The 13539-nt window shown below is 50.6% G+C and overlaps 1 protein-coding gene across 14 annotated transcripts in view; it reads right to left on the bottom strand.

Annotated features, from left to right (window-relative positions):
* Window positions 1-2620: 2620 nt before the first annotated feature.
* Window positions 2621-13539, bottom strand: part of ATP2B2 (ATPase plasma membrane Ca2+ transporting 2) — a 392052-nt gene continuing 381133 nt past the window's right edge. For 4 of the 14 annotated variants that reach the window (XM_064361988.1, XM_012471748.2, XM_012471777.2 and 1 more), the window contains one exon: window positions 2621-7711. In XM_064361988.1, coding sequence (XP_064218058.1) covers window positions 7400-7711 — 312 coding nt within the window. In that variant the 3' untranslated portion in view covers window positions 2621-7399. Of the gene's footprint in view, window positions 7712-7742; window positions 10608-13539 lie in introns of those variants that run through there. The other 10 variants (XM_012471758.3, XM_064361985.1, XM_064361986.1 and 7 more) reach the window with 6 other exon arrangements.

Raw genomic sequence — 13539 nt, 5'->3', positions numbered from 1 at the left:
TCTCCCGACCAAGCCTGCACTTTGCCTGAGATCATAAATGAAAGGAAGGATTAATATAACTGTCGGCCGGGCGCGGTGGCTCATGCCTGTAATCCTAGCACTTTGGGAGGCCTAAGTGGGAGGATCACCTGAGGTCAGAAGTTCGAGACCAGCCTGGCCTACATGGTGAAACTCTGTCTCTACTAAAAATACAAAAATTAGCCAGGCATGGTGGTACGCGCCTGTAGTACCACCAGATACTCAGAAGGCTGAGGCAGAAGAATGGCTTGAATCAGGGAGGCGGAGGTTGCTGTAAGCCATGACTGCACCACTGCACTCCAGCCTGGGTGACAGAGCGAGACAATGTAAAAAAATAAAATCTATCTATCTAGCTTCACCTGCCTCCCTGCGGCTCTGGGTGTGACTGGCCTTATGATGAATGTTGTAGGATGGGTGATGTCTTGGGAGTGAGTAGCCTGTCCTAGTGCTTCCTTGTTGTAGCCCCCCGCTCTCAACCCAAGGACTGGGACCAGGGCAGAGGAGGCCAGGAATGCCCCTCACCAGAGGCTGGGACCTCTTGCCCTGCCATCCCTAACCCCTATATAGGACTGTCCCTTCCAAACCGATCCCCTGGGGTCCTGAGTAAGTCCCATCAGGGAGATTCCCCTAGGCAGTGAAGGATCTCAGCCAAGCTTCTGCAGCTAGAGCCCCAGACCCATTCCCACAGTGCCTCCAATCCCAGGTCTCTGGCTTCCCAAGGTAGGGTAGCTGAAGGCTCCCCACAAGCGCAGCAAGAATGCCACACTGGAGGACAGAGCCTGGGGGCCTCCCCTCAGCCACAAATAGTCTAGCCCTGGGCCCCTTGTGACATTGAGAAGGCAGGTGAGCTGGGGAGGCCTTGGCTCCCCTTGGGTGAGTCACAGTCCTTTAGTTTCCTCTGCTGAAAGTGTGAGTAAGGACCCTAGGTGGAGATGGTCACTGCTTGAAGGAAGATGTTAAGACTCAGAGAGTGTGATAGACCCAGACTGTCAAGGAGCTTTGGAGAGGAGGCCAGGGGAGTAGAGTGTTAGAACTAAGGGCCAGGCCTCCCGGCAACTTGCTCTTCCACCCCACTGCAACTTTCAAGATTTTTTATTGCCCTCTAATGGAGAAACTATTGCAGGGTGTGAGGGGGTGGTGGTTAGGGTAAAGCAGGGAACAAAGGCAGGTTGGAGGGGGGGATTTTTTTTTTTTTTTGAGATGGACTCTTACTCTGCCACCTAGGCTAGAGTCCAGTGGTGTGATCTTGGTTCACTGCAACCTCCACCTCCTGGGTTCAAGTGATTCTTCTGCCTCAATCTCCTGAGTAGCTGGGACTACAGGCATGGGCCACCATGCCCGGCTAATTTTTGTATTTTTAGTAGAGATGGGGTTTCACCATGTTGAGTGGGCTGGTCTTGAACTCCTGACTTCTGGTGATCTACCTGCCTTGGCCTCTCAAAGTGCTGGGATTACAGGCATGAGCCACTGCGACTGGCCGGATCTCCTGTTCTTCAAGGAACAGGCCCTGACCTTGGATCTGTAGCTTCACCACTGACTTTCTAGGTGATAAGTTCAAATCACTTCTTTCTGAGCCTCACTTTCTTTGAGTGGAAAATGAGGACAAAGGCATATTAGATGTAAATATAATGCATGAGGCATAATTGTGATGAAAAGAATGTCCTTGTGTAGACACTGACGTTGAAGAGATTGGGGATTTGTGACAAGCAACAGAACTGTATCTTATTCATTAAGGTATTTGCTGTTGGGTATCTGGCCCATAAGGCACTGTAATATAGAGGTTTAGAGTGCAGATGCTGGCATTAAGACTGCTAGGTGTCAGTGCTGGATCCCCTGCTTATCAGGTGGGCAGAGCTGCTGTCTCCTGCTCTTTTGAGTAAGAATTATAATAATACCTCCTCTGAAGGTTGATATTGGGATTAAATGAACCCTTGGATATGAAATTGTGTTTGGAAATTGGATGGGCCTATGGTGCTTGATTTGGGGATCAGTTCAACCTAAGAAGGGCTGTGATTGTGTGTGTGTGTGTGTGTGTGTGTGTGTGTGTGTGTGTGTGTAACCCTCAACCCTTGGGCAAACCTTAGGGATTGCTTCTTGGTGTGGGCATATTCTTTCTCTGCCAGTGTTCAGCTGAGGTTTGTGAAGTCCAGACTCCTAGGGTGCCAGGCTTCCCTTTGCCTTACCCCAATCCCCAGTAGGGGATGCCACCTATATCCTGTGTCTGTATTCCCCATCTCCTCCCTCTGGTTGATCTAGACCCCAAATCAGGCTAACTTTCCCCAATTTTTGCACCCCCCCCTGCCCCTTGCCCCCAAAACTTCTCCTCTTCCTCCTGAGATCCCTTTCCCCAGTCTTCTTCTATGAGATGGTCAACCATTCCTTATAGGTTAATGGCTTATGGCAGGGTAAGCCTGTCTCCCTCAAATGGTGGGTGTTCAAAAGGTGTGACCTAGAGGAAAGAGAGAGACCGCTGGCTGAGCTGTGGGCCCTTGGGCAAAGTGCCTTTCCCTCCCAGGGACTTAGTTTCCCCATGAGATCAACTTCACGGAGAGCAGGGACCCAGCTGTCCTTCAGAAAAAGGCCTTGTGATGTGTACCGTGTCTGCATTTCCACGTGTGCATTTATTGTTATTGCTCAGTATAGTGTTGAAAAGGCAGACAAATCCCATTAATTACAAAGAGCACAAGCCAAAGATACAGAGAAATAAAGAATGTACAATAAGAGCACAGTCACTTCCCAGCCCTGATTGTCCCAGAGCCCCCCAGAGCCCGGGCAGCTTATGGAAGCTGGAGGCGGCACCATTCCCTCGCTACTCTATTATAAAATATGTGCACACAAGAGTTAGCAAAGTGTGGTGACCCCCGAGAGGAAAGGTCCAGGAGGGAGAGCACCACAGGCATTACAAAACAGACTTAGGGGGCTGAGAAGGGCAGTCCCAAAGCAGCCTCCAATATCGTTTTCAGTGGAGGGGGTGATGGCTGCTGCCCGGGGCTGGGGACCCTCCTCCCCCACGTGGGTGGGTATGATCTCCACATTAAAATCAGGAGAGCTTGGTTTGGAACTTTGAAAAGGCTTAGGGACTTCCTGCTGTCTGACTTCTGCCCTGGCTCTGCAAGGCCTAAAACCCTTCAAGAAATGCTCCTCCCTACAAGATCCTCTAATGGTGGGATTTTGGACACAATAGCAGGAAAGAGATTTGGGCGGGAGGCTTGTCAGAGTGCACCAGGTTGGCAGCCTCCTGTAGGTATCCCAAGAGTGGGCTAGGGGAGTGAGGATTCCAAGAAGGCCCAGGCAAGAACTGCCTGCATCCCAAAGGTGCTGGAGACTCTGAATTAAAGAGCAAGAAGTGATCCCCACAAAACAAAATGAAACAAAAACAACAAAAATCCCGTTCAGGAGAGGGAGACAGGAATAAAGGTTTCTCCATGATGAGAATTAGAAGTGCAGACAACTGGGTTACACATTCTTTCCCAGCTCCAAGCCTGGGAGAGACTCCTCTTTCTCATCTGGACCAGGGACAGATGGTGGGTCCACCCCAACATAACCAAGGTGGGTGACTTTGGTGCCCAAGCTGGGATTGAGTGGGGGCTGGTGGCCTCTCATGACAACTCCTGGGCTTAGGGGACAGGTGAAACGATGGGAGGAACAGGCTTCCGTCAAGATCAGGATGCCCTTTTTGTCCCTCTTTATAGGACACAGTCTATTTCACAGCCCTGAGTGGACAGTAATTACAATGAATGGGGGGAAGATGATGGCACAGGGAATGACAGGGCCCAAAATTTGGGATGGGAATGGGATGGGGGTGAAGGACTGGGCACAGTTTAAAGTTTATGTGGAAGAATAGATGTGAGAGAGTAACTAGGAAATTTTGTAAAAGAAGAGTGAAGGGACTCATCCCACCACGTAATTAGACATTAGAAAGTGACAATAGTTAAAATCGTATGGCTGGTGCCAGATGAGACGCAGGTAAGGGAAGAGAAGAGAAGTTCCAGAAATAGATCCAAGTCTATATAAGATGTCAGTGTGTGGTAAAGGTGGCATTTCAACATGGTTGGTGAAAAGAGTAGCTTCCAATAACTGGGAGACCCAGGACAAGACAGGCTCAGAGTCCTTGAGCCAGTGCAGTCATTTTAATTGGTCCAGTCTCAGAAACAGAACCACCTCCTTCTTGTCATCTCTATGCTGTGGCTGGGACAAGGGGACAAGGGGCAATGGTGAGAAGTTGGTGGGAGCAACAGAGGCTGCTCCTGAGTTAAAGAAAGCTCTGCCTGAGTTGCAAGAAGGAAACTCCCCAGAGCTTTCCCGGCTCACCTCCAAAGATGAGTGATGCTGCAGCGCCAGGAGTCGCTGAACGGGCTCCCTACCCTTCCCTCATCTGTTGAGGGGGAGACAAGTTGGTGAGCTTAGCTCTCAGAACCGAATCTGCTACCTTCTCCCAGAGCCCTTGTCCAGAGGGCAGAAAAGAAGCTACGTGGATGGTGCAGTCCCAAACTAGAAAAAAGTATACATTACAGATATATTTACTATGTTCTGTTTGATGCTGTTTTTTGCCTTTTTTAAACCATAGACATTTCAGAACCACACTGTGGGAGTCAGAAGAGCCATTGATTGAAAGCATAACCATTGCATAGTATTAAATGAACAGAGATGGTGAGTTCTTTATTTACAATTATTGTCTAGATAAAAAAATTCATAAAAACAGATGAATGGTCATAAATTATTTACCCCCTAATGGGGTGAACTGCCAAATGTACCCCATGCTGCTAGATATAGGACGCAGAGTGCAAGCTTTATGTACTACAGTGAGTTTTGACAAACCAACCATTTCCTGTGTGTGTGGATGTGTGTGCAAGTGTGAGTGTGAGGGGTGCGTGTGTGCAAGCATCCGTCATTCCTGACAAGAGAAGACCAACACGAATGTTGGCATTCTTCCATCGCTCCCTGTTCCCCAAGGCAGGCTCCGCTGAGAACCCCTCCTGGCTCCAAGTGGACATGGAGCACGGCGTGCAAACACAGCTATCCTGATGTCATGGAATGAGGTCACAGACACATGACTGACCAAAGAAAGGGGGAGACGGAAAACCGTGAGAAAGGAAACTGCAAAAAACACCACGTTCCAAGGCTGCCCATGTTTTACACGCGCAGGTCTTTCCTTCCTCATAGGAGAGCAGCGGGCTGGCTTTGGTGGCGTTTGTACTGGAATCCAATAAGCACATCTGAGGGCTGGTCACCCCTTTGGGTCTGCAGTTTCCTCTGCTGGATACATTCAGAGATATTTCTTCACGACATTCAGGTGGTGCGCTCTTGAAAAGAAGGTCCTCCTTCCAGGAGGATTTTGCCAGGTGGGATGGGCTGACTTTGAACCCCGAACCCTCAAGTTTTTCCACAGCCATCCAGATGTAGGCCCTCCCAGCTGACTATGGCTCTTTTCCCGAGTGGCTCTCATCTTGTTAGTGGAAGAGTTCTCTGGGCCTGGAGAAGGGAAGGGGCCGGGCTGACGCAGCCACTGTGGGGAGGGTCAGCATGAGGAATGGGTTTTGCAAGGGAGGCGGAAAGTGTTTGGTTTTCCTCAAAGCATGGGACATCATTGATCATGGTATTCAAAATGTCTTTTGCACTGTACAAGTTTATGGAAAAAGATCATATGCTGAAAAGTCTCAAAGCAAACTTTGTATTAAATACAAAAGTTCTTTTATGAAAAACGCTGAGACCCACAAAGTGCTTAGCAGTTAAGAGGCTGACATACAATTAAATAAGCTCTTATTAAGTGGGATTACTAGTGCTGTTGTCTCGGGGAAAAAATAACCACCTTTTCTCACCTGTGATACTGTAGGGTTTCAGAATGGCTTTCTGTTTGGGAAAGCAAGACTTGCTGTTAAAAGGCTACAGTATATATTGTGACTACAGGAAGACAATTTGGTTTAAAATCACACTGAATACATCTCAATATACACATCATAAGGTTCATTCGGATCTAAATAGTGCAGAGAAAAAGGCTATTCTTCTTCAAAAATAAAAATAAAAGCAGCAAGCCATACTGATCCTCATCCAATATGCCAACAGCTCAGACGCTGCCATTAATAAGGAAATAAACCTGTAAGTTACTAAAAAAAATCAACACAATACCATTTATAACATTTCAACACTACCTCAATCTCTGTACAGACAGTGCCAAAGAGAACCTGTGTTTGAAATGCTCTTAGTAAACTCAAGCGAGTTTCATTGAGAGAAAAGTCTTCGAGCAGTGCTTTGCAGATCCTGGCATCCTTGGGCCAGATGGCCGTTAGTGTTGCAAACCCAGGAAGCCTTCTCTCCTCCTCTCCCTTCGTCTACGGAGCATGTTGTTAAACCCCTCAGGATGGCAACTCGGTGGCATTTGGCTTCTGCCTGAGCCTTTCACGGTAGTGACAGTATTGAACGGAAATAGCAGGCAAAAATCAGAGCATGGCTATCATAAAACATCAAGGATGCAACCCAGGGGAAGTGTCTGTTGGGCCGAGCTGTTTTTATAGCATCTCAGCCACCAGTGTTCTTTAACCGTACAAATAGCCAAAGACGTTATCTACAGGTTTGTAAACAAATTACATTCTTCTTTTAGGACATAAATAAGTTAAAATAGAGCAATTTAAGCAGAAACAAGGCAACATGCCGGCAAAGAAACTTTATATATCCATGTATATATATTTATATATATTTATATATATATATATCTACCTATCTATATGGACGTATACAGTCTTGGAGAAGTATACGTTGATATAGATACAAAGAAATGGATATAACCTTGTGAGTGTCTATGAAGTTCTTCGGTTCCATTGGTGCAAATCTACTAGGCGAGTTAAGCTCTGCAATTTCAAAAAGTTATTAAATTAATCTATACAACTGAGACCATGCTGCGCAAGCATTTCAAAAACTCACAGACCAGTGGATTGGATAAATAGTCTCAGAAAAGAGTCTGTTTGCAGTTCCCGCCTAAGAAAACAAACAAACAAAAAAACCCCTCCCCAACCCCCCAAAACCAAACAAGGGGAGGATTGAAAGTGTACAGTACATTCATGCGGGGGACGTGGTGGCTGGGCGGGTGCATGGCTGGTCCATGTCTGGGTGGGAGCCAGGAAGGGCTTGTTTTGGGAAAACCGTTCACTCCCGTAAGCCCCCAGTGGAGATCCCGCCCCTTGCCTCGAAGTGAAAAAGAGTTCAAACAGCATCGCAGCCAGAGAAAGGGTCTGTTGGTGGAAACGTTGGTTTTCTCTCCAGTATTTGGTTTCCGGTTGTTGCTCGTTGCTGCTTGGGTGAGTTGGGTGCCTGGATGGATGGGTGCCCGGGAGGCGGGTGGCAGCGGGGTCCGTGAGGGCGGGCGGGCGGGCGACAGGGTCCTCAGCTAAAGCGACGTCTCCAGGCTGTGGATGGGGCTCCCTGGACTTGAAGAGGTAGCTGATTTGCTTGTGTCGGTCGTCAGGTTGATCCCACTGTCGATGGCGCTGTTGTTCTTGTTGAGCGATGATGGCGGGCTCGAGTTCTGCTTGAGCGCGGCATCTTCTTCCAGGTCGGTGTCGTCAATGAGGGGGATGTGGGGCTGGGAATCTTCGATCCGGAATTCAGGATGAGCCATGAAGTTATGGATGGAGGTTCGAGACTCAGGCTTTTCTAATCCTTCATAGAGAGAGCTACGGAACGCCTTCACGACGCGGATCTGCAAGGGAAGCACAGGGGTCAGGAGCACCGCCCAGGACCACAGCCAGGCTCGGGGGACTCACAGGAGGGGCGGGCGGGAGAAGGGGTGGGGCACAGCAGGTGGCTGGAATCCACAGTCGCTGGGTGTTATTAGCATCGACAGGAGGGGGGAGAGTGAAAAAGGGGGCTCAGGTTATAGGCATCCTTGAGCTGGGTTTTAAAAATCGCTTTGGTTTTGGTAGAAACTACAGTGTTAGGACAGGAGGAATCACCAAGCACCATCAGAGAGATGATGGGAAACAGTGGTTAAAGGAAGCACAGTCGACTCCTGCGGGCACCCACACCTAGTGAGAGACTGAGCCTTGTTCACTTTGAAGCAGAGGTTCAACCATGCAGACGGGGAGGAGGATCAGGTGGGAATCAAGTGGGAAAGAGGAGAGGCTATTAAAAAATTCATCTTAGAAAAACCACACACAGTTAAGAAACCATACAACATGGAACAGGTTACGTGTCACAAACAGAAAAGGAACAGAAAGGAGAGACGGTTGGATGAGCTGGGATGAGAGAGACACATGAGGGCCAAACAGAACGGGAACATCGAACCCAAGGCAGCAAAGCAAACCAAAGCCAACCCAGGGCTTTCTGAGGTGCAGAGCAGAGGCAGCCAGAAAGCACACGGGAGCCGGCAGACAGATGACATTCGGGGGGCGGGCTGCATGCCACAAGGGGGCTGGGAGCCACACGGCACACACAGACGGACACACGGCTACACTTGGAAGCCTGGACAATGTGAACGGAGGTCGTTTGTACCCAGCGTTTCTTTCCTTCATGCATTTGGGAGGTAAACACTCGAGTATAGACTCAAAGCCCTGGCCGGCCAGTCATTGGAGCTTGCTTTGGGGTCTCTTATTTCCTGGGGGATTTTGTTTGTCTATTTGTGCTTTGAAAACACAAAACCAAAAAATGAGGCTGGAATCAGATGGCCAAACCCAGCGCCAGTAGGATTCTGGGGTGTGTGGAACTGAGTCACAAAACAGCAAGTTCTTTCATTTTCTGTCTCAGTTGTGAACCACACATCCTGGGGCCTCAGTTTCCTCCTCTGAAGAATGGGAGGAGGCTGGTCACTGAGGCTTCAAGGCTGGTGGGAGGAGCACTGGACTTGGAGGCAGAAAGACCTGACCTGTGTCCTGGCTCTGCCACGTTGGGTGCCTTGACTGTGTACAAGCCACACTAGCTCTCTGGTTGTCCTCTGTCCTGCCTCACAGGGTGCAGAGGGACAGGACCCTCACTTGGAAGAGAGGTGTCCCTTCTCTGGACTCCTGGGGGGGCAGCAGTGCCTATCATCTCAAGAGTCAGATGGGACTTGGGACAAAGGTGCCTCCTCCTCTCGTCCCAGCCGCAACTCAAAAGAGGTGGAGAAAACAAGGTGGCATTGGCACCTCCAGGACAGAGCCTTAGTTGGCTGCTGTGTGCAGGCCAAGTGGCACCCACCTGCAGAGCAGTGGCTGCCCTACACCACAGGCCTGCGGGGAGGCGGGGGACTGGGCGAGACGGTCGTGGGGAGGCCCTTGAAGTCCCAGGACTTGAGCTGTCAGTGGAACCCAGGGGTAGCTCCTTTGTGGGACCTTGGTGGGGAAAGCCCTCTTCCATGGAAGTGGAGTTTCTAGGTGACAGTGATGATTTTAAGTGTCATCGCTGAAGGTTTGTTTTACTGTTGCAGAGGGAATTCTTTCTAAAGCGTGTCATACGCTTGTCTGACTTCTAATTTAGAGTGCACAGAGAAGAATTTAACAAAGGTTTGTCATCCTTCTTGGTCTTAGGTGAGACCCCATGGATTGGCTTGTTTTTTTCCCTTGCCGTCAGCCATTGCTTATTAGTTAGTGCTGACTTTTCTCTGTTTTCTGAAAAGCACCTCTGTCCTTTCACCTTGGATACTGTGAGCTGGGACTCCAGGGTATCCCACTGCTGGAATGGTGCTTTAAATAAGAGGCAGCAAGTGCCAAGCAAGAGCCAGCCAGACATGGCCTTCATGCTGGTGCTCCATCATGGCCACTGTGGCTGCTCTGAGCTCTCTTTCCCCCTGGAGTTCCTCCTTGTGGCTCTGCAGAGATGGTTCACATTCTGATCTCCTAATAAGTGAGCTGTTACACTCTTGATTAATTGAAAACAAAGAAGGCGCTGCAGGCCTCAGTGTTCTTATTTGTAGAATGGGAATAGCAGTCATGGCTGTAGCTGCCCGGCCTGGTGCTCAGTGTGTTGAGGCTGAAGTGCAATTCAGATGCTGACTGGAACACCTAGTGTATGTGTGGGGCAGAGGGGTGGTGGCAGGACCCTGTCATGTGACTGACAACGCAGAGGGGATGACACACAATGAGATGAGGCCCCTCCGCCCTCCCCCTGGCATGGAGACAACAGAAAAGATGAACTGCTCTGGACAAGACTGGGGACAAGACTTTTCGGGACACCCCGCCACGGCCATCTCAAGTCTCCACTTCGGTTCTCTCCGAGGCTGAAATGGAAAAAAATATGGGAAAAAAAAGCTCTTCCATCTCTCCTCCCTGCCTACCCTAAAGGTGGGATTTTTTTTTTTTTTTTTTTTTTTTTGGCATAGCTGCGTTTGGGCGTAGGGGTGAGGGGAAGGAGAGGAAGGGACCCGGTGAGTGGGGTTTCAGATGTTTTGGTTTCATCAGCACAAAGGGAAGAGGGAGACCCGTGCCCGTTGTCAGAGGGCTCTGAGGAGATGCACAGGCCCCGGTCTGAGATGGGTTCGACATACTCGAATGTTTACCCGGCTTCAAGGAAGCCAAGAGTCTGGGATTGATTCACATTCATTTCAGGCTCAAGGTTAAAGACTCACAACCTCTTTTAATTTCACTCTCTCTTGCTGAACTCTGTGTCCAGGGTTCTCTAGCCCTCTAGGGAAACAAACACACGGAATATTCAGACAGCGGAGAGGTCTAGGGCCCCCCCACAAAGCAAGCCATTTCCTCGCCAACCCAAGGTCGTACTAAATTAGTTACCGAAACACTAAGGAGAAGAGCAGCTTTCTTCCCTTTTCATTGTCTTCATTTCTCCCCCTAACAGTGCACACTCCTTGCCCTAGGAGTCTTCAGAACCAGGAATCTGCAGGGGAAGTGGGAGCAGGAGGTGCCCTATCTGTCTAGAAAGGTACAGCATCCAGAATGTGGCTGGGACCCGGCTTACGGGGCCGGCTCTTGGCTTGGGTGGCCCGAAGGAGCGGGACTTCCACTGATAAACATGGAGCCTGCTACAGACTTGCTAAGTACAAAGGTGGTCTGAGATGAGTTAGAAATGTGAGGCGGTGAGAAAGAGGCTGTGTGGCTTTGCCTTGGATCGAAGTGTGAGGTGCCAATCTTGTCCTTGATCACCAGTGGGAAGGTGCCCTTCTCCCCAGTCCTGGCCATGCTGGTAGAGTTTCAAGCTGAGAAACAGCTTCCCTGGCCTTCCCTGGAGGACTGGCTCCTTTTCACTTGGGCGTGGGCATGGGCACTGGTTCCGAAATGGAAGTTCAGCCTCTGTGGCTCCAGGTCTATGGGCCTGCCTGGGAAGCGGTGTGAGTAGTGGGAAGAATGAGGGACTCCAGAGTCTGACCTCTTGACACACCCTTGCTGTGTGACCCTGGTCCCATCTGTGTCTTTCTCTGTGAAATGGATATGTTGGCATGTCCTCCCCTCCTATATTTCAGTGGCAAGGCATCTGTGAAGTAAAGGGAGTGGGGAACTGCTCTGGAAATGTTGAGTGGGGCTCAGGTATAAGGCACTAGGGGTGTGCCATTAAGTTTCCAGGGCAAAAACAAAGTCTTTTTTGAGTAAGTCAGAAGAGTGCACCGATTCATTCCCTCCCAAGAGTCCTCAAGCCATGTGCCTCCTGACTGCAGTCAGGCTTACCACGTGTATCTGTCTGCTGGGGCCTTTGTCTTGCAGTGGAGCCATGGGAGGGGAGGGCCTGCGATGTGTTCAAGGGCTTTCCTCACCCTAGTGTCCCGGGTCAGAAGTCAGGCCCTGTCCCAGGCCTTTGTGGTCAACTCTTGATAACCCAGGGGACAGTGGATTGACTCCTTCCAGGGCACACCGGCTGCAGGTGTTTTTGCCTCAGCAGGCACATGGCCAGCCTCCTCTGCCGGGGAATCCCCAGGAAGCAGATCCTGCTCAGCAGCTGGTTGGGGTGCGGTAGGGGTCAAGGAGTTGCGGGGCAGTGGAGCTGCCCACTTCCTCATCCCATCAAATTGAGGTCCTTCTCTCACTTCCTGGCAACCTGTTTAAACCTCCCTGTGGGAGGAAAGCATACTGGCTTCTGCAGGGACCTTGCCTGGTGTCTAGAGGGCCCTCAGAGTCCTTGGAGACCAGAGGAGGCAGCACTGTCGTAGACACTATTCAAGCAAAGGAGGCACGAGGCTGTGTTGTCTAAACGTGTGTGCTGAAACCACAGAGGCTGTGATCCTGTCTGGGAACCAGTGCCCTCAGGCAGGGGTTTGGTCGGGCTCTTTTTAAGACCACACGCTCAGGAAGGGTCTCAGGAGGGACCCAGAATGACAGGCTGGATTCTGTCACAGAGAGGGAATGTGAGATTCTCCAGGAGGCATGACGAGGGGAGAGGCAAGATGGTGAGCAGGGTGGGGAGCCCTGCTGGGTCCCCTGAGAGGATGAGGAGTCAGGGCAAGGACTGTCAAGTCGGCTTTGGCTGAGCCTCTGCCTGGGCTTCTTGTCCAAGACTGTTCCAAAGTTGGGGTAACCATGGGCTACAGGGGACTGATCTGGCCTGGAAGGAGGGTCAGTTTAGACACCACACTTCCGTCTATGCATTTCTGCAAAGAATTGTTGTTTCTGGACTGGCCCTTTTGAATGGTTTTAAAATGATGCAGAAGAAAAGCTGAGAAAGAAGTGGCTGGGGTTTGAGAGGACAGCTGTTGCTTCTAGACTGTGAAAGCTAAGATGAGGGGCTAACTCAGGGAAGACTGCCAAAGGCGGTTGGGGTGCCCAGCGATGGCGGGTGCACTCTGTCGTGGAAGGCTGAAGTGTTGCCCTTCAAGAAAGAGGCTGAACTGGGATGGATGAAGAACTGAGCCTTCACCCTGATGCCAGATTCCTGGCAGGCAGCCCCAGCTGGAGGGCTGTGGGAGTCACCGGGAGGGGTGGCAGGAATGGAAGAAGTGGATTCTTCCCCATGTAGCTCTCCCTGACAGGACACTTGGTCACCACACCTCAGGATAGTTGGGGGTGCTGAGCAAGGCTAGAGCTGAGCTGGTGCAGGGACAGAAAGGAACTGGGAGGTCAGCTGGCGAGGCCGCCGCTAAGGCAAGAGCTCCCCGATCTAAAGGGGAGGAGGATGGGGCCAGTGTTGCCTTCCCCAAGAAATTCTGGCAGTGGCTGCCTAGTGACGGTATTGCATGGAAATGTGACTCAGATACCATCTGCTCAAATGCATCTCCATTTCATCTTGGCTCCCCAGGCCTCCCCAGCACTGCGTTTCTGTGCTGACCAGTGAGCACGGAGGGGCTCCTTCCCTGCTTTCTGCTTCCTTCCTGCCACTGTGGGGCGTGGGCATTTGCCGTCAACAGGCTCTCTGTGGCCCGCCCCTCCTGCTGGAGGCGCTAGGGAGGTGCTTCCACTAGCACATGGGGTTGCCTGCTCAGCTGTAGGGGGGTGTGTTGTGGGTGTTCTGGTTCTGGATGGGGGTACAGGCCCTTTATAAAGTTTCAAGAGATGAGCTGGAGTCTACTTCTCATCAAAGAAGTTGGAGGCTAAGACTGACACTATCTCAGCTGGAGAAGACCAGAACCAGGGGATCCCCTGCAGTTCAGAAGGGCCCGACTTCTGAAACGTCTGG

This window comes from Aotus nancymaae, unplaced genomic scaffold (assembly GCF_030222135.1).
Source record: "Aotus nancymaae isolate 86718 unplaced genomic scaffold, 86718_ANA_hifiasm-v0.15.2.pri h1tg000046l, whole genome shotgun sequence".
Lineage (NCBI taxonomy): Eukaryota > Metazoa > Chordata > Mammalia > Primates > Aotidae > Aotus > Aotus nancymaae.
Note: the sequence above shows the minus strand (reverse complement) of the source record. Positions and strands in the feature narration are given on the sequence as shown.